Below are 20,045 nucleotides of genomic sequence, written 5' to 3'. Positions count from 1 at the left end.
CCATTAACATTTCCATAACATTGAGATTCTCGACATTTTATTGTTATTTCCATCAAACCAACAATACTAATCTATCTGCCACAATTAATAGGTGATTGGAGGTCGATAATAGTATGTTATTGTCCACTTTGAGCATAAGCTCTCGTGCCTTTGCTTTGGGCTTCTCCAAACGGCCTCAAACCAATGGAGAGAGTATTCCTTGATTATAAACCCATTATCATTCCCTAAATTAGTCGACGTGGGACTTTCATCCAACACCTCCCATTGAACAAAGTACGCCTCCCCTTAATCGAGGCTCGATTATTTTCCATAACCTAAAATTGAAGAAGGTTTTCATCCTCTCACTCTATCGTCGACTTGATTTTTTAAAGTTTTATTTACTAATTTAAAGTTTTTAAAATATTTTTTTAATTAAAACTTTTGTTTTTAATTAAAGTAAAATATTAATTCGTAAAAAATCAATTTATTTATTTTTAAAAATTATATTCCAAATAGAAGTTGTTGGAGACCTATTTAATTCGGATGGATTTATTATTATAAATAAATAATTAAAAAAAATATGGATAAGGGATAAGATGACGTGGCAAGTTCCATCCAATGAGAAGAGAGGGTTGATCAACCAAAGCCTCCCACAAATTTCCATGGCCACTAACAATAAACCAACACCCAAAGCCAAATCTAAAATCCTCACCTCATTCTTCTTCTTCTCTGCCATTGATCCTTTCACAAACCAAAGGCAGCAGAAGCAGCAGCCATGGCCACTGCAACCTCCCCCATTGCCAGCCAGCTCAGTTCCGCCTTTACTTCATCGAACACTAGAGCTTTGATCGCTCCCAAAGGCCTCTCCGTCTCGCCGCTCCGACGCGTACCTGCAAGAACACACTCCTTCACCATCAGAGCCATACAAGCTGATAAGGTAACCCAATGCATAATTCCACTCTTTTTCAGCTTTCGAGATATATATATATATATATATATAACGTACTCTTTCAAGGGATACTAACTTAAAGATCTCTACAAGTTGAGTAAGAATTTGTTGAGGATTGTTGGGAGAGGAGTCACACGTCAGCTAATTATTAGGACCTACATCTCCATTAGTACGAGGCCTTTTGGGGAAGCCCATAGCAAAGCCACGAGAGCTTATGCTCAAAGTGGACAATATCATACCATTGTGGAGAGCCGTGATTCCTAACATGGTATTAGAGCCATACTCTTAATTTAGCCATGTCAACAGAATCCTCAAATGTCAAACAAAGAGTGTACTTTGTTTGAGGGCTCTAGAGAAGGAGTCGAGCCTCGGTTAAAGGGAGGCTATTTGAGTGCTCCATATGCCTCAAGGGAGGCTCTATGGTGTACTTTGTTCGAGGGGAGTATTGTTGGGAGAGGAGTCCCACATCGGCTAATTAAGGAGTTGATCATGGGTTTATAAGCAAGGACTACGTCTCCATTGATATGAGGCTTTTTGGGGAAGCCCAAAACAAAGCCATGAGAGCCATGAGAGCTTACGCTCAAAGTGGACAATCTCATAGTCGTTATTAGTAGCATAATTCAATCATTCGTAAAAAGTGTGTTTGCTTTTAAAAAAAATGTTATACTTCTTTGAAGAACACTTCCACATGTTAATAACCTATTGAAACTGTTGCAGCCAACTTACCAAGTGATTCAGCCCATCAATGGAGACCCCTTCATTGGAAGCCTTGAGACTCCAGTAACCTCAAGCCCTCTGATAGCCTGGTACCTCTCAAACCTCCCAGCTTACAGGACAGCAGTCAGTCCATTGCTGAGGGGAATTGAAGTCGGTTTGGCACATGGTTTTTTTCTCGTCGGTCCGTTTGTTAAAGCTGGTCCTCTGAGGAACACAGCCTACGCCGGAGGAGCTGGCTCGCTGGCCGCTGGCGGCCTCATTGTCATTTTGAGCATCTGCTTGACAATGTATGGAGTTGCATCCTTCAATGAAGGAGAGCCATCAACTGCACCGTCGTTGACCTTGACCGGTCGGAAGAAGACCCCGGATCAGCTGCAAACAGCTGATGGGTGGGCAAAATTCTCTGGCGGATTCTTCTTCGGCGGGATCTCCGGCGTGATCTGGGCGTACTTCCTCCTCTATGTCTTGGACCTTCCTTACTTCGTCAAGTAGATTTTGTATCGTTTTCTGTTTCTGCAATGCAACTTCCATGTCTGTGTTAAGGAAACATAAAAATTGTATATTTCATTTCAAACCTATTTGTTAGATCCTTTGTCATTGCATATTGATTTCCCTTTTGAAACTGTTGTGTTCTCATGTTCTATTTGTTTCTCACAAACTATAGCTTCAGTGGCTGCACTGTAAATTGGAGGGAGAACATCATCAGCACACTAGAAAGTGCTTTCAACTAAATTGCCTATGATAATTTTAGATCATATAAAACCAATTTTAAGCACTTTCTTCGAGACCACACGTAGAAAAGTTGTAACAACCTAAGCCCACCACTAGCAAATACTGTCCTCTTTGGGCTTTCCTTTTCGGGTTCCCCTTAAAGTTTTAAAACACGTCTGTTAGGGAGAGGTTTCCACACCCTTATAAGGAATTCTTTGTTCCCCTCTCCAACTGACGTGGGATCTCACAATCCAACACCTTAAGGGCCCAACGTCCTCGCTGGCACACCGCTTGGTGTTTAGCTTTGAGACAATTTGTAACAGCCCAAGCCCACCGCTAGTAGATATTGTTCTTTTTGGGCTTTCCCTTTTAGGCTTTCCCTTTTAGGCTTTCCCTCAAGGTTAAAAGAGGTTTTCACATCCTTATAAGGAATTCTTTGTTCTCTTCTCCAACCGATGTGGAATCTCACAATCCACCCCCTTGGGGGCCTAGTGTTCTCGTTGGCACACCGCTCGGTGTTTGGCTATGATACCATTTGTAACAGCCCAAACCCACCGCTAACAGATATNCATTGAACAAAGTACGCCTCCCCTTAATCGAGGCTCGATTATTTTCCATAACCTAAAATTGAAGAAGGTTTTCATCCTCTCACTCTATCGTCGACTTGATTTTTTAAAGTTTTATTTACTAATTTAAAGTTTTTAAAATATTTTTTTAATTAAAACTTTTGTTTTTAATTAAAGTAAAATATTAATTCGTAAAAAATCAATTTATTTATTTTTAAAAATTATATTCCAAATAGAAGTTGTTGGAGACCTATTTAATTCGGATGGATTTATTATTATAAATAAATAATTAAAAAAAATATGGATAAGGGATAAGATGACGTGGCAAGTTCCATCCAATGAGAAGAGAGGGTTGATCAACCAAAGCCTCCCACAAATTTCCATGGCCACTAACAATAAACCAACACCCAAAGCCAAATCTAAAATCCTCACCTCATTCTTCTTCTTCTCTGCCATTGATCCTTTCACAAACCAAAGGCAGCAGAAGCAGCAGCCATGGCCACTGCAACCTCCCCCATTGCCAGCCAGCTCAGTTCCGCCTTTACTTCATCGAACACTAGAGCTTTGATCGCTCCCAAAGGCCTCTCCGTCTCGCCGCTCCGACGCGTACCTGCAAGAACACACTCCTTCACCATCAGAGCCATACAAGCTGATAAGGTAACCCAATGCATAATTCCACTCTTTTTCAGCTTTCGAGATATATATATATATATATATATAACGTACTCTTTCAAGGGATACTAACTTAAAGATCTCTACAAGTTGAGTAAGAATTTGTTGAGGATTGTTGGGAGAGGAGTCACACGTCAGCTAATTATTAGGACCTACATCTCCATTAGTACGAGGCCTTTTGGGGAAGCCCATAGCAAAGCCACGAGAGCTTATGCTCAAAGTGGACAATATCATACCATTGTGGAGAGCCGTGATTCCTAACATGGTATTAGAGCCATACTCTTAATTTAGCCATGTCAACAGAATCCTCAAATGTCAAACAAAGAGTGTACTTTGTTTGAGGGCTCTAGAGAAGGAGTCGAGCCTCGGTTAAAGGGAGGCTATTTGAGTGCTCCATATGCCTCAAGGGAGGCTCTATGGTGTACTTTGTTCGAGGGGAGTATTGTTGGGAGAGGAGTCCCACATCGGCTAATTAAGGAGTTGATCATGGGTTTATAAGCAAGGACTACGTCTCCATTGATATGAGGCTTTTTGGGGAAGCCCAAAACAAAGCCATGAGAGCCATGAGAGCTTACGCTCAAAGTGGACAATCTCATAGTCGTTATTAGTAGCATAATTCAATCATTCGTAAAAAGTGTGTTTGCTTTTAAAAAAAATGTTATACTTCTTTGAAGAACACTTCCACATGTTAATAACCTATTGAAACTGTTGCAGCCAACTTACCAAGTGATTCAGCCCATCAATGGAGACCCCTTCATTGGAAGCCTTGAGACTCCAGTAACCTCAAGCCCTCTGATAGCCTGGTACCTCTCAAACCTCCCAGCTTACAGGACAGCAGTCAGTCCATTGCTGAGGGGAATTGAAGTCGGTTTGGCACATGGTTTTTTTCTCGTCGGTCCGTTTGTTAAAGCTGGTCCTCTGAGGAACACAGCCTACGCCGGAGGAGCTGGCTCGCTGGCCGCTGGCGGCCTCATTGTCATTTTGAGCATCTGCTTGACAATGTATGGAGTTGCATCCTTCAATGAAGGAGAGCCATCAACTGCACCGTCGTTGACCTTGACCGGTCGGAAGAAGACCCCGGATCAGCTGCAAACAGCTGATGGGTGGGCAAAATTCTCTGGCGGATTCTTCTTCGGCGGGATCTCCGGCGTGATCTGGGCGTACTTCCTCCTCTATGTCTTGGACCTTCCTTACTTCGTCAAGTAGATTTTGTATCGTTTTCTGTTTCTGCAATGCAACTTCCATGTCTGTGTTAAGGAAACATAAAAATTGTATATTTCATTTCAAACCTATTTGTTAGATCCTTTGTCATTGCATATTGATTTCCCTTTTGAAACTGTTGTGTTCTCATGTTCTATTTGTTTCTCACAAACTATAGCTTCAGTGGCTGCACTGTAAATTGGAGGGAGAACATCATCAGCACACTAGAAAGTGCTTTCAACTAAATTGCCTATGATAATTTTAGATCATATAAAACCAATTTTAAGCACTTTCTTCGAGACCACACGTAGAAAAGTTGTAACAACCTAAGCCCACCACTAGCAAATACTGTCCTCTTTGGGCTTTCCTTTTCGGGTTCCCCTTAAAGTTTTAAAACACGTCTGTTAGGGAGAGGTTTCCACACCCNATCAACCAAAGCCTCCCACAAATTTCCATGGCCACTAACAATAAACCAACACCCAAAGCCAAATCTAAAATCCTCACCTCATTCTTCTTCTTCTCTGCCATTGATCCTTTCACAAACCAAAGGCAGCAGAAGCAGCAGCCATGGCCACTGCAACCTCCCCCATTGCCAGCCAGCTCAGTTCCGCCTTTACTTCATCGAACACTAGAGCTTTGATCGCTCCCAAAGGCCTCTCCGTCTCGCCGCTCCGACGCGTACCTGCAAGAACACACTCCTTCACCATCAGAGCCATACAAGCTGATAAGGTAACCCAATGCATAATTCCACTCTTTTTCAGCTTTCGAGATATATATATATATATATATATAACGTACTCTTTCAAGGGATACTAACTTAAAGATCTCTACAAGTTGAGTAAGAATTTGTTGAGGATTGTTGGGAGAGGAGTCACACGTCAGCTAATTATTAGGACCTACATCTCCATTAGTACGAGGCCTTTTGGGGAAGCCCATAGCAAAGCCACGAGAGCTTATGCTCAAAGTGGACAATATCATACCATTGTGGAGAGCCGTGATTCCTAACATGGTATTAGAGCCATACTCTTAATTTAGCCATGTCAACAGAATCCTCAAATGTCAAACAAAGAGTGTACTTTGTTTGAGGGCTCTAGAGAAGGAGTCGAGCCTCGGTTAAAGGGAGGCTATTTGAGTGCTCCATATGCCTCAAGGGAGGCTCTATGGTGTACTTTGTTCGAGGGGAGTATTGTTGGGAGAGGAGTCCCACATCGGCTAATTAAGGAGTTGATCATGGGTTTATAAGCAAGGACTACGTCTCCATTGATATGAGGCTTTTTGGGGAAGCCCAAAACAAAGCCATGAGAGCCATGAGAGCTTACGCTCAAAGTGGACAATCTCATAGTCGTTATTAGTAGCATAATTCAATCATTCGTAAAAAGTGTGTTTGCTTTTAAAAAAAATGTTATACTTCTTTGAAGAACACTTCCACATGTTAATAACCTATTGAAACTGTTGCAGCCAACTTACCAAGTGATTCAGCCCATCAANGCTCCCCTCAAGGTTTTAAAACGTGTATGTTAGGGAGAGGTTTCCACATCGTTATAAGGAATTCTTTGTTTCCCTCTCTAACCGATGTGGGATCTCACAATCCACCCTCCTTGGGGGTCCAGCGTCCTCGATGGCACACCGCTCGGTGTCTGCCTCTGATACCATTTGTAACAGTCCAAGCCTACCGCTAGCAGATATGTCCTCTTTGGGTTTTCCCTTTCGGGCTTCCCCTCAAGGTTTTAAAACACGTATGTTAGGGAGAGGTTTCCACACCCTTATAAGGAATGCTTTGTTCCCCTCTCCAACTGATGTGGGATCTCACAAAAGTATTCTCAAAAGTCTACCATTGAATCTTACCATGCGTGACAACATTTGAAGGTGTAAACAATCCGTCTCCATTAAACGTGTCGTGTTTTTAAATCTCTGTTGAGGTGGTTTGTAAGACTGAGCCATTGCGCATCGCCAATTCGCTATCTTTTATTAATGGAAAATAGAGTGGTGAAAGTTCTGAATCATTCCACCAGGTAAGCTTTTGCAAGCCAAGAAGCAAAATGTTAAGATTTCGGCTTCTTCTAATGGATATTTGCCTTGTTTCCACCAACAATGCTACAGGATTCTAAGCAAAGCAGAGTAATTTTATGCATGAAAATTCACATGTATCAGAATCTCTATCTCAGCTCACCAATAATCACCACAAGAACAACGACCCGAGTTAAAATGATGGAAACGATGAATATCTCGAACAATGATCTCCCTATCTAAAAGCTGAGATGTTAGCTTCATAAAGTTATGACAATCAGTACATACCCGAAGGTTCTTCATGATGCGGATTGGAATGCCAGAAGCCAAATTGATAATGCCATAAGCAACTGCAAGCTTTTCACTATGCCAACCAAGAAGCACTTCACCCTGTTCTTCTTCAACATCCTGCATCACCAATTTTACATCGCACGAGTACCCAATTTCCTTCAATCTTCCAATGAGTTTGTTCAGATATGCATATATCTGAGCATGTTGACGGTGTGATCGATCTCCCGCAACGAAAGAATGGACTTGGTTTTTCACATGAATCCAAGATTGGCCAGGTGTTTTGCTAATCCCTCTGTGTTGCATAGATCTTCTTGTTTTGGAAGCTTCTTCCCACTTTTGATTGCTGGAGCACATGTTTGATAGTAAAACATAAGGCCCTTCATCTCGTGGTTCGAGTTTAAACAACTTCTCAGAAACCCAATTTCCCATTTCGATGTCCTTGTAAAGCCGACAAGACGATAGAAATGCCTTCCAAACTGCACTATGGTGTGATAAATCATTCTGGTAGATGAACTCTTTGACTTCGTTCAAGCATCCAGCTCGACCGTAAAGATCTACCATACAAGTGAAATGCTCAACCTTCGGCTCAATTGCATAAACATCTTTCATCATGTTAAAATATAGACGGCCTTCATCGAGCAGCCCTGCATGACTGCAAGCTGTTAAAACTCCTATAAAAGTAACCTCATTTGGTATGATTCCCTCATATCTCATCTGTTCAAACAGTCGAATGGCTTCCTTACCTTGACCGTGCAAAGCACATCCAGTAATCATGGAAGTCCATGTCACAACATTTAAGTAAGACGTTTGCTCAAAAATTTGATAGGCACAATCCAAACTCCCACCTTTAGCGTACATGTCAATCAAGGAGGAAGCTAGGTGAGCATCAAGCTGTTCCCCAGTTTTCTGAATATAAGCATGGATTTGACGTCCAAGCTCTAAAACGCCAGCATTAGAACACGCCGATATGATGCTTGCAATGGTAAATCTGTCCATCACAGCTCGTTCACGGACCATAGAAACAAAAGTTTTGAAGGAATCTTCATACTTGCCATTTTGAACATATCCAGACACTATTGAGCTCCGCGAAACAATTTCTGTCATCGTGTTGCTACATACAATGTTCGAATCTTGTCTCTTCCCAAAATTTGAAGGCATTTGACTGTATATAACCGATGCTTTTTCCAAATTTCCACACTTAACATACATATTTATCAATGAACTATTTACAAATCCATCACTATGAAGCCCGAACCTGAAAATTCGGCCATGTACTTGTCTACCTAGCTCAATAATCAGTAAAGAAGAAACCACACTTAAAGCTATGGAAGAAGTAACTTCGTTAAACTCGGGTTCGTTCTTCACCATCTCATAAAGTAGCTCCATAGCTGTATTCAGATACCCACCTTGCATTAGCCCACATATAATCGTATTCCAACTCGCCGTATCTCTGCAAGGCAAGTTTCTGAATAAATCAAGAGATTTGTTAACATCACAACTACGGACATACACACCAAGCATGATATTGTAAGTAGCAGTACTCTTTTCTTTCATTGAATCAAACAATTGTTTGGTATAATCAAATGCATCAAACTTTGCATACAAATCAAGCATAGAATTCTCCAAGACAACATCTAAATTAACCCCACTTCTAAGAATCCATCCATGAATCCCCTTTCCCATTTGCAAATCACCAACTCTAGAACAAAGTTTAAGAACACAAGACAAAGTAAAATGATTTGGACAAACCCCATCAACCAGCATTTCTCTAAACAGTTGCAATGCCATTTCAGAACAATTTACTCTAGCAAAACCCGATATAAGTACCGTCCATGAAAGTACATCTCTATGGGGCATTTCGTCGAACACTTTCTGTGCATCGTCTAATTTCTCAGATTTCACATAGGAACTCATAACGAACTTTCCTAAATACAAAATAGAACCATTTTTTACCATCTTGGCATGAAGGGTATTGGCCGAATCATCATTTGAAGAGTGGTAGCGACATGATTTGAACAGCTGATGCTCAGACAAGTTAAATGGAATGATTTTTTGTGCCATGGAAACTTGAGAAACGCAATGGGTAAGTTTCAGAAAAGCAGTCGAAGCAAAGCCTCCGCTGCACGGATTCATCCATCTCATTTTACAACACCTTCTTCAACAATGTAGGTGAAAGAAAGTGATGATTCTTCCCCCAGCTTGTGTTTGGCGTCTGAGAAGAAAGGATTTGAAACAGAGCATTACAGTGATGATGAAACCCAGAAACCAAATTCAAACTCATTGGTGGCTGCCCATTTCAACCAATGGATCGTGTAAAGCTCCCTGAGCCAAAGGTATTCCAGAAATCAATCCCCGAAAGTAATGGTCTTGGACAAAATACCCATTAAAAAAAGTAGTATTAATAATAAAATTAAATTAATAAAAATTATTTTTTTAAAAAACTTTCAATAATATTCTTAAAATCCCAAAATACCCTTAAACTTTAATACTCTTTAAAGAACGCTTAAAAAATATTTTTGAGTATTCAAAAGTTTATTAATATTCTAAAATTTTTTAAAAACTTCTAAAAACACGTTTATTATATATATATATATATATATATATATATATATATATATATATATATATATTATCGTTAATACTAACTTTTTATTAATTATAAGAATTTTTGTGAATTTTTTTTTTTATAAAGATAAAGAGTAAAATTAAATTTTAAACAAATTACTAAAAATATTTTTAAACTTTTAAAAAAATGGAAGAATATTAATAAAATATTTAAAATTCAATAATATTTTTTAAATAAAATATTAATAATTTCGAAAAGCCATGTAAAGATATTTTTAAAACTTTTTTTTTAAAGTTTAAAAATAATATTAATTTTTTTTTTAACTAAATTTATCGGTATTTTTATTAACTTAACTTTATGTTCATTTTGTTGAAAAAAATTCAAAACTTGTGTTTAAAATGTGGTTAAAGACTATACATGAATTTCCTTTTGAATTATAGAGTTAATATCGATACGTATATGTATTTCGTATGCTAGATCAATACACACAAAAAGGCCAAGATATCGGACTTCCCCAAGATATCGAACGAGAGAAAGCAATTCAAGAGGCTCATCACCCGCTCGAACATCCAAATTTTGATGCTCTTCAACCTCGAGTACAAGAAGTACATATATGTATTTCGTAAGCTAGATCGATACATGAAAAGCCCAAAATATTAAACTTCCCCAAGATATCAAACAAGAGAAACCAATTCAAGAGGCTCATCACCCGCCCAAACATCCAAGTATCGATGCTCTTCGACCTTGAGTACAAAAAGACTATACATAAATTTCCTTTTGAACTATAGAGTTAATATTTGTACGTACATGTATACCATATGCTAGATTGATACACGAAAAGGCCAAAATATCAAAATTCCACAAGATATCGAACAAGAGAAACCAATTCAACATGCTCGTTACCCACCCGAACATCCAAATTTTGATGCTCTTCAACCTCGAGTACAAAAAGACTATACATGAATTTCCATTTGAAACTATAGCGTTAATATCCGTACGTATACATATTCCGTAAGCTAAATCGATACACGAAAAGGCCAAAACATCCGACTTCCCCGAACTACTAAAAAAGAAAAAAAAGAGACTTATAGAGGGGGGAAGAAATAGGAAGAAAAGGAGAAGCCAAGGAAGAGCAAGCCTCCAACTGTTGCAACAGTGCCTTGAGATATCTTTGATGCCAACAAGCTTCCACCAATCACAGCCATTGATGTACAAATTGAATGCCCCAATATGGCTCCCACAGCCACTCCAAGAGCATTTTTGTGTGTTGCTAGCTGCAATAGAGTGGATTTCAGGTTCGATAGTGTCGAGAAGGTATTAGCCTCTTACTCACCTCTTCAACATCTAGAAAAAGGTCCTCTTAGTTAGGCTCTTTCGTAAAAGCACTATTAGGCGGTGGTTCCTCTTTTTTTCTTCCCCCCCCCCNGAACACAGAATCGATCTCGCCATCAGCTCGACTAAGAGTTCCTAATCCAAAAAGTAAACTGAACGTCGACTTGATGATGCAAAGGAGAGGGTTCTGAAGGAACATCTTCTTGTCAAAGGAGAGGGGAACCGAGTGTCGAAAAAAATCGGTTTAGGTAAAGATCTAATGAGCTCCCTGTCATCTCGACTATTATTCAAAATCAAAGAACTTCTTTCTTCCAAATCCTCCATCTTCATCTCTATCTTATAAACATTCTGAATCTAGTCTTGTAGCTATAAGTTTTTTAGGCAAAATCGTTTAACGTGAACCTAAGAAAAGCAGGTGTATAGATCATGGACAAGTATTCAGAGTCCACATGTAACGGTTACTCTCCGTTTGATAACCATTTGGGCAAAAACTAAGCTTATGAACACTACTTTTACCTATCAAAGTTCAAACGTGTTTCAAAAACCTGTAAAAACTAAAATGGTTATCAAACGGGGCCTCAGATTTCGAGTTTCAAAATCTATTGGAAACCATGGATCAATCCAACTTCCATGGGAGTAAGAACTGGAAAATTGGAAACTAACCAGGACCAACTTGATGATGCCAAACAAACAAAACATACAATTAAACGGAATAACTTACAGCGATTGTTGCTATCTGACTTCGATCCCCCCACTCGGCAAGAAACGTCAAAATAAACGACTGCAAAGCCAAAACTATCGCCAAAATCAGCTAAGGAATTACAAATATGAAATGTAATATGCATCTCAATCAGTGATAATATAGTTAGATGCCCAATCAGTGATATAGTAAGCAGTTTGTGGACCTCCAAGAATATGGGAGTACAAAATCGCAGAAAGAAGCGGCGGAAGGACGTCTTGGATTGTCCAGATTCAAGCTTCTCCTCTACCTGAACACGAGAACAAGAGAATGCTAGGATCAAGGAGCCTGAATAAAGATTATAATCAATTGAATGATATGAATTCACAATCCTGTAGAGAAATCCCATATGTAGCTAAAATGGCCACATGCTTTCTTCAGAGATAACAAGATTAAAACAGACGAATTATCGATATATTTACTCATGCAAGGCGTAAACGACAGGCAACAAGATTCGGTACGGTTCAGAGAATAAAAATTTACAAATCCAAATATCAGAAGGGCAGATAGCAACTAACAACGCTATGAAACATGAAATACTCTTATGAGTTGTGAGATCCCACGTCGGTTGGAGAGGGGAACGAAGTATTACTTATAAGAGTGTGAAAATCTCTCTCTAGTATATAAGTTTTAAAAACCGTGAGGTGGACGGCAATACGTTACAAGCCAAAGCAGACAATATCTGCTAGCAGTGGGCTTGGGGGTACCAGAGCTAGACAAGCTAGGCCTCCAAGGGGGTGGATTGTGAGATCCCACATCGGTTGGAGAGGGGAACGAAGCATTCCTTGTAAGGGTGTAGAAACCTCTCCCTAGTAGACATGTTTTAAAAACCATGAGGTTGACGACAATACTAACAGGCCAAAGCGAACATATATGTTAGTAGTGGGTTTGAGCTGTTACAAATGGTATCAGAGATAGACACGTTGGGCATCCAAGGGGGTGGATTGTCAGATCCCACATCGGTTGGAGAGGGGAACGAAACATTTCTTATAAGGGTGTGGAAACCTCTCCCTAGTAGACGCGTTTTGAAAACCATGAGACTGACGATGATATGTAAAGGGCAAAGCGAACAATATCTACAAGCGGTGGACTTAGGCTGTTACATAAATACAAAGATATGATACAACGATTATAATAGTCCACTTTAGTAGGTTCTCTATCATCTTCATGTCATAGATCATGAATCACGAAATCTTTGGCACAAAAGTTCAATAGAAACAACAAAAAACACTTCAAGAATCAGAAATAAAACCAGATAACAAATCAAAGTGCAGACAAGAATCCAATCAAAATGAAGGGAGAACAACCATCAAACTGCAAAAGGTGTGGAAGATATCATACTTCTTCCATTTCCTTTTTCGTGGAAGATTTTGAATCCGATTTGGATCTCCAAGCAATGTAAAGTAACCGCAATCCAAAAAATGCATACAGAACTGCAGAGAACGTTACTATAAGTCGATATCAATGTTGAATTAGCCGACTCGAAAGGGACGAAGAAAAATAAGAACTCTAACAAAAGTATGCAAATTAGCTCCAATTTGAGTGATTCAAAAGGCGTTGGAATCGTTATTCCAAGCTCTACACTATAGACACTTAGTGTAAAATAGTATGTACGTACCTGTAGCAGCATTATTGGTATGTTTCCTCGATATCAAATTTGGCACGATCCTACCTAAACCAGTTGATAGTACCTAATGGTCATGGAAACAGTTCTACTCTTATTCACCGGAGAAAAAAACGTGACGTGCAGTTGTAACGAGTTCAAATAACACATACAAAATCATACTATGAAAATGAAGAATCTATTCGACTTACTGTCATTACAATCAGAGCAGTGAGCGCACCAGATAAAACAATGGACTTGGGGTGGCGCATAGCCATAAGTGCAGCTATTATAAACGTCTCGTCTCCAATCTACGCACAATCATTCCAGAAAAGTTAAAATAATTGAACTCGAACAGGCAAGAAGTTAGGTTCAAAACTTTCATTTCCCATCTAGAGTCTTTTCAGTTCATGTTGATAACTCTAGAATCAATTACACCAACCTCACTGACAATTATCATGGACAAACTTGCAAAGAACGCGTCGAAGACTCCGAGGCCAATGGAGTCCAGGTCAAGATTAAGATCTTTTGAGTCCACACCATCCTTATTTGCAGCAACCGTATCGGCGTTGCTCAAGGAAATCTAATGAGGAAATACAGACGAGTATAACGTCATGAAAGAACTGAAACTAGAATTTAAAGAAGAAAAGAAAAGAGTCACCGCTAGCGGATATTGTCCTCTTTGTTGGGCTTTCCCTTCCGGACTTCTTCTCAAGGTTTTAAAACACGTTTTTCAGAGTTACGCAGCGGAACCGGTACTGATCTAGATACTATCCTCTTTGGGCTTTTCCTTTCGAACTTCCTCTCAAGGTTTTTGAGTCTTCCTTTCTGAGTTTCTCCATTACGCGTTTTCTAGGGAGAGGTTTCCACACCCTTATAAAGAATGTTACGTTCCCCTCTCCAACCGATGTGGTATCTCACAATCCACCCCACTGGGGGCCAGCGTCCTCGCTGGCACACCGCTTGATGTCTAGCTCTGATACCATTTGTAACAACCCAAACCCACCACTAGCAGATATTGTCCGCTTTGGCCCGCTACATATCGTTGTCAGCCTCACGACTTTAAAACGAGTTAGGGAGAGGTTTCCACACCCTTATAAGGAATGCTTCGTTCCCCTTTCCAACCGACGTGGAACCTTATGAAAAAAATTTAAAACCTACATTCTGAAAACTCTTCCTATAGGCTCCTAAAATATCATAAACCCAAAGTCAGGTGGCCTTCTCTAAGTTCTCCAAACAAAACCAGCAACACCAATTGAATCAATACATGCCAGTTCCAATGGTATTAGCTAGAGGGCACATAATATATCAACCCATCTTCCACACGGCCCCCTGGAATTTCATCGTTTCCCCTTTTCATACACAAACAGATAGCAAAAAGTTCTGAACTCTCAACAATTAAAATCCGCAATAGTTAGTTCCATTACAATGTACAATGAACCCATAAGCCCCCTCCTCCTAGTTAGGAATCCGGATCTTCACAATGATATGATATTGTCCACTTTGATCATAAGCTCTCGTGGCCTTGTTTTTGGGCTTCCCCAAAAGACCTCATACCAATGGAGACATATTTGTTACTTATAAACCCGTGAACATTCCCTAAATTACAACGTGGGACTCCCTCCCAACAATCCTTAACAATCCTCCCCTCGAACAAAGTACACCATAGAGCCTCCCCTGAAGCCTATGGAGCCCTCAAACAGCCTCCCCTTAATTGAGGCTCGACTCCTTTCTCTGGAGCCCTCAAACAAAGTACACCCTTTGTTCGACACTTGAGTCACTTTTGACTTACACTTTCGATGGTTCCAACTTCTTTGTTCGACATTTGAGGATTCTATTGACATAGCTAAGTTAAGGGCATGACTCTAATTCCATGATAGGAATCCGGATCTCCACAATGATATGAATTGTCCACTTTGAGCATAAGCTCTGATGGTTTTGTTTTCGGGCTTCCCCCAAATGCCTCATACCAATGGAAATGTATTCCTTACTTACAAACCCATGATCATTCTCTAAATTACAATGTGGGACTCCCTCCCAACAATCCTCAACAATCCTCGACTCCCACGATGGCCACCACCACAGCACCAGAGTCCTCACCAAAAATTTCACATGCATCATAAAATATCTTCATCCAAAGAAAAAACAAGAAAGATAACGAATCGCACTCACCTTACTCCGTCGACCGAGATCTTTAGGTCCATCCAACTCCACTTTCTCAAATTCCGCAGAAAAACCCTAAAAAACCCCAACACATTACAAAATCAAACCCATAAGAACTCCATTGACACAGAAAAAAGGTAGAGAAATGGCAGATTAATACCTGAACGGAGGCAAACAGAGAAACGAGAAGAAGAAGGAGGAGAAAAGGAGAGAAAGAGAGCTTCCGAATAGGATTTGAACGCAAACCCATTGAGGAAGAACGGATTAGTAGTAGATGGAATTTGTGATTCTGGGAATCGGAATCGGAATCGGAATCGGAGAATGATGTTAAGATGGTGGAATCTCCCTCGATTGAAAATAAGAACAGATCGGCATTGGATTGCTGCCAATTGTAGACCAAGAAGGATATCTTTCTTACAAGCTAGAGCTCCACCATAGCCAACAAAACCAGGAAGCTTTTTATTTTATTGTTTATTATTATTATTATTATTATTTTGATAAATATTCTGACCGGCGTTAAACTGTGAATTAAAATAATGAATTTATTATAAATTAGGGATGTTAGATTGGTCGGGCTTAACATGCCGCGAATCCTCTTGAAACAGAGGGGTGCCTTCGGGAACACGGACACAGGTGGTGCATGACTGTCGTCAGCTCATGACGTAAGGTGTTGGGTTAAGTCCCGCAACGAGTGCAACCCTCGTGTTTAGTTGCTAACCGTTGAGGTTGGAACCCTGAGCAAACTGCCAGTGATAAGCCGGAGGAAGGTGAGGATGACGTCAAGTCATGTGCCCCTTATGCCCTGGGCGACACACGTGCTATAATGGCCGGGTTTCGATTGTAATAAGACTTAATTTAATCGTTTAATTCTTAGGTTGGATTGGTTCAAGTGGTTGGAGTCGTTTTGTGATGTCCCACATTGGTTGGAGAGTATAACAAAACACCCATTATAAGGGTACGGAAACCTTCCCCTAACAGACGCGTTTTAAAGCCTGCCCAAAGAGGACAATATCTACTAGCGGTGGATCTGGGGCGTTACATTCCACTACTCATGATCAAATAATGTATGAACGTGCATCCATCCACTCTCTTTTAGGTTTATGCGGCTACCTTCGAGTGTTGAAAAACTCATTGATTCCTTATACCGAGCTACTAAAGGAGGTAGACCTTCAGTGTCACCCTGAGGGAAGCCCGCCGTTTTCCCGAACTTAGCACACTTTTGGTGGTAACCATTCTGCTTCGATTGGCACGTAATAGTAAAATATGCAATAAATCACAATAATAATTTCACAATTGAATAGAAAATAGTTAGAAATTCTAATACATAATTTTTATAGTAATTCGGTCAAGCTCGAGTATTTCACCTCCAAGCGTGTCTTGAAAATTTGAATAAGCACTTTCTCGACTGTTTTCATGAATTAGAGTAAAACCGCCGCACTACTCTTTTTACAAGTCCCACATTGGTTGGGAAGGAGAACAACACTCCCTTTAAAGAGTGTGGAAACCTTCTCCGAGCAGACGCGTTTTAAAGCCTTGAGGGGAATCCCGAAAGAGAAAGCCCAAAGAGGACAATATCTGCTAACGGTAGATCTGGGGCATTACAAAGGGTATCAGAGCCAGACACCGGACGATGTGCCAGCCTTCTCGTTGTTCCCCGAATGGGGTAGACATGAGGCGGTGTGCCAGTAAGGAAGCTGGCCCCAAAGGGGGTGGATTTGGTGGCCGTCCCACATCGATTGGAGAAAGGAACGAGTGTCAGCGATGACNTTGCTTATTTTAATACAAAAAAGACCAAACAAAGAGAAATTTGTTCACCATTCACGAGGGCCATTCTTTCTTGTTCAGAAAGGCCTATGAGTGCGTGATTTGCGCTAATGCTTCTCCAGCTGCTATCAATTCAAGAGTTCTTGATGTTCAAGAACAAAATGAGAAGCTAAATCACTCACATTCCACTTTCTCGACTTGTAAATCTTCTCAAAACCTCTCGAATTTCTCCATTTTTCTCAGAATGTTGCGTTATGGCGTCGTATTTCGTCTCATTTTTGTGCTGTTTCTTGCCCATGACGCCATTGAAGCGACCTCAAACCACGTGAGTAATCGAAAATCGAAACCTCATTTGGTTTCGATTTGCTCCAAATCGATTAGTTCAGTGAGTTGATTATGTGTTTTTTTGTTGTTTTTTAGGGTAATCGGTGGTCCGATCAAGAACCGATGATGGTGCCATTAATGGAGAACGTTGAGACGATGACGGCGGTGGCGATGAATGGCAACCGGCGGCAGTTGAAGAGCTTCCAGGTTTGTGCTCTCTGTACCTGCTGCGGCGGCGCTAGAGGAATGTGCCTTCCTTCTCCCTGTTGCTATGCCATAAACTGTAACATTCCTAATCGGCCCTTTGGCTTTTGCTCGTTTACTCCCAAGACCTGTAACTGCTTTGGCTGCCATATTTAAGCATTGTTCTTATATCTATCTCTGTTTATGACATTGAAAATTGTTCTTAATTGTTCGTAATTGTTCTTAATTGTTCTTAATTGTTCTTAATTNGTCCCGAATGGGGGTGGATTGTGATGTCCCACATTGGTCGGGGAGGAGAAAAAAATGCCCTTAAGGGTGTAGAAACCTTCCCCTAGCAGACGCGTTTTAAAGCCTTGAGAGGAAGCCTAAAGAGGACAATATCTGCTAGCGGTGGATCTGGGGCGTTACATTCCAGACTCATGATCAAATATCAAGAACTTTTGCTAAAATAACGTACAAACGTGCATCCACCCACTTGCTTTTAGGTTTATGCGGCTACCTTCGGGTGTTGAAAAACACATTGATTCCCGATACCGAGCTACTAAAGGAGGTAGACCTTCAGTGTCACCTTGAGGGAAGCCCGTCGTTTTCCAAAACTTAGCACACTTTCGGTGGTAGCCGTTCTGCTTCGATTGGCACGTTGCAGTAATAGAAAAAAAACGTCGTAAGTCGGGGGCAGCCATATCGTAAGGCTATTACCGAACCGTCAATAAATTTATTATTTATTATTTTTAAAAAGATTAAAAAAAAAAAAAAAAAAAAAAAAAAAAANTTGTTCTTAATTGTTCATTGTTCTGATAGGAGAGATATCATAGCTTGTGCCATTTTGCTGATTGTTTCCAAGATTTGGCTTGTTGGGCTCTGTTTAATGGCTTTAATTGTGTTAATCTAAATGCATTTTTCTTGATTTTGTTTGTTTGTGATCAAAATCTAGAGGGACTTCTTTTTTCTTTACAATCATTGCCTTTTTTTTGCTACTGTTTTGATTCATTCCACCATACTTTTTCCCTTTTGAAATAGCTTTTTAGTGAGGTGACCTCTTTTCGACTTAGGCATGTACTTTGGTGGAGAGGCTTCTTTGATGTCTTACCTTTTGATTTGGAAATGATAATGAATGAAGAAGACGTTATCGTTGACGGTTTTTGGGCTGTCCTGCCACAATAGGCGGGTTGGTTCCTCTATTGTCGGTGGAAGATCTTTAGTGAAGTAACCTCTTCTTGCCTTAGGCACGTACTTTGGTGGAGAGACCTCTTTGATGTCTTACCTTTTGATTTGGAAATGATAATGAAAGAAGAAGTCATTATCGTTAATGGTTTTGGGCCGCCCTGCCACAATAGGTGGATTGGTTCCTAGGTCTTTAGTGAGGAGACCTCTTCTCGCCTTAGGCACGTACTTTAGTGAAAAGGTTTATTTGGTATTTTAATTTTTGATTTGGAAATGAAAATGAAAGAAGAAAACGCATTGTCGTTGACGATTTTTGAGCTACCCCACCATAATAGGCGGGTTGGTTACTCTACTGTCGGCGGGAGCTCTTTAGTGAGGTGACCACTTCTCGCCTTAGCCACATACTTTGGTGAAGAGGCTTCTTTGATTTCTTACTTTTTTATTTTGAAATGATAATGAAAGAAAAAGACATTATCATTGACGGTTTTTGGGCCGCCCCGCCACAACAGGCGAGTTGGTTCCTCAACTGTCGGTGGGATCTCTTTTGTGAGTTGACCTCTTCTCGCCTAAAGCACATACTTTGGTGTCTTAAATTTTGATTTGGAAATGAAAATGAAAGAAGAAGACGCATTGTCGTTGACGGCTTTTGGGCTACCCCACTATAATAGGCGGGTTGGTTCCTCTACTATCAACGGGAGATCTTTAGTGCGGAGACCTCTTCTCACCTTAGGTACGTACCTTTAGTCACATAGATCTTACCTATCGATTTGAATTTGAAGTAGACGATATCATACAATTATTGAAATGGGCTAATCCTCTTATTTTGTTTGTGCTTAGCTTTTTTTTTTTTTGTTGATAACAGACATGAGCAAACATCACACCATTGGCTTCACTTGATGGGAAAAGCTTTTTAACATACACTTCAGCTTAGAGGTGCAAATTTCTGCTTCCCTATTTTCTTCGTTTTTATGGTGTTATTATCAAGTGAAATTACGAAAGTACCCCTAAACTACAACAAGCTCCCTATTAGCTTTTACGGTTCGTTTAGAGTCCAACTAAAAACAACTTTTATTGTTCGTTAAATATAAGTTTAG

At 40.2% G+C, this 20,045-nt stretch overlaps 4 protein-coding genes across 4 annotated transcripts; 3 read left to right on the top strand and 1 right to left on the bottom strand.

Annotated features, from left to right (window-relative positions):
• Window positions 1-649: 649 nt before the first annotated feature.
• On the top strand, window positions 650-2,267 carry LOC111799329 (photosystem I reaction center subunit XI, chloroplastic). The gene is made up of 2 exons (XM_023682851.1): window positions 650-916; window positions 1,646-2,267. The coding sequence occupies exons 1-2, from the start codon at window positions 755-757 to the stop codon at window positions 2,135-2,137; spliced, it is 654 nt and encodes a 217-aa protein (XP_023538619.1). The 5' UTR covers window positions 650-754; the 3' UTR covers window positions 2,138-2,267.
• A 1,045-nt stretch (window positions 2,268-3,312) lies between these two features.
• On the top strand, window positions 3,313-4,930 carry LOC111798132 (photosystem I reaction center subunit XI, chloroplastic). Its single transcript, XM_023681111.1, has 2 exons — window positions 3,313-3,579; window positions 4,309-4,930. The coding sequence occupies exons 1-2, from the start codon at window positions 3,418-3,420 to the stop codon at window positions 4,798-4,800; spliced, it is 654 nt and encodes a 217-aa protein (XP_023536879.1). The 5' UTR covers window positions 3,313-3,417; the 3' UTR covers window positions 4,801-4,930.
• On the bottom strand, window positions 4,901-15,956 carry LOC111798133 (putative pentatricopeptide repeat-containing protein At3g23330). The gene is given in 12 exon segments (XM_023681112.1): window positions 4,901-4,986; window positions 6,640-6,898; window positions 7,090-9,111; window positions 10,744-10,932; window positions 11,712-11,771; window positions 11,896-11,979; window positions 13,071-13,162; window positions 13,348-13,420; window positions 13,545-13,643; window positions 13,775-13,915; window positions 15,505-15,570; window positions 15,656-15,956. Coding segments are annotated over 11 exon segments (3,117 nt in total). The 5' UTR covers window positions 15,746-15,956; the 3' UTR covers window positions 4,901-4,986; window positions 6,640-6,697.
• Window positions 15,957-17,284: 1,328 nt separating this feature from the next.
• Window positions 17,285-18,027, top strand: LOC111798131. The gene is made up of 2 exons (XM_023681110.1): window positions 17,285-17,584; window positions 17,680-18,027. Exons 1-2 carry the CDS (start codon window positions 17,504-17,506, stop codon window positions 17,941-17,943), a joined length of 345 nt encoding a protein of 114 aa, XP_023536878.1. The 5' UTR covers window positions 17,285-17,503; the 3' UTR covers window positions 17,944-18,027.
• Window positions 18,028-20,045: the final 2,018 nt, after the last annotated feature.

The sequence above is a fragment of the Cucurbita pepo genome, chromosome LG07 (genome assembly GCF_002806865.2).
Source record: "Cucurbita pepo subsp. pepo cultivar mu-cu-16 chromosome LG07, ASM280686v2, whole genome shotgun sequence".
NCBI classification, from domain to species: Eukaryota; Viridiplantae; Streptophyta; class Magnoliopsida; order Cucurbitales; family Cucurbitaceae; genus Cucurbita; species Cucurbita pepo.
Note: the sequence above shows the minus strand (reverse complement) of the source record. Positions and strands in the feature narration are given on the sequence as shown.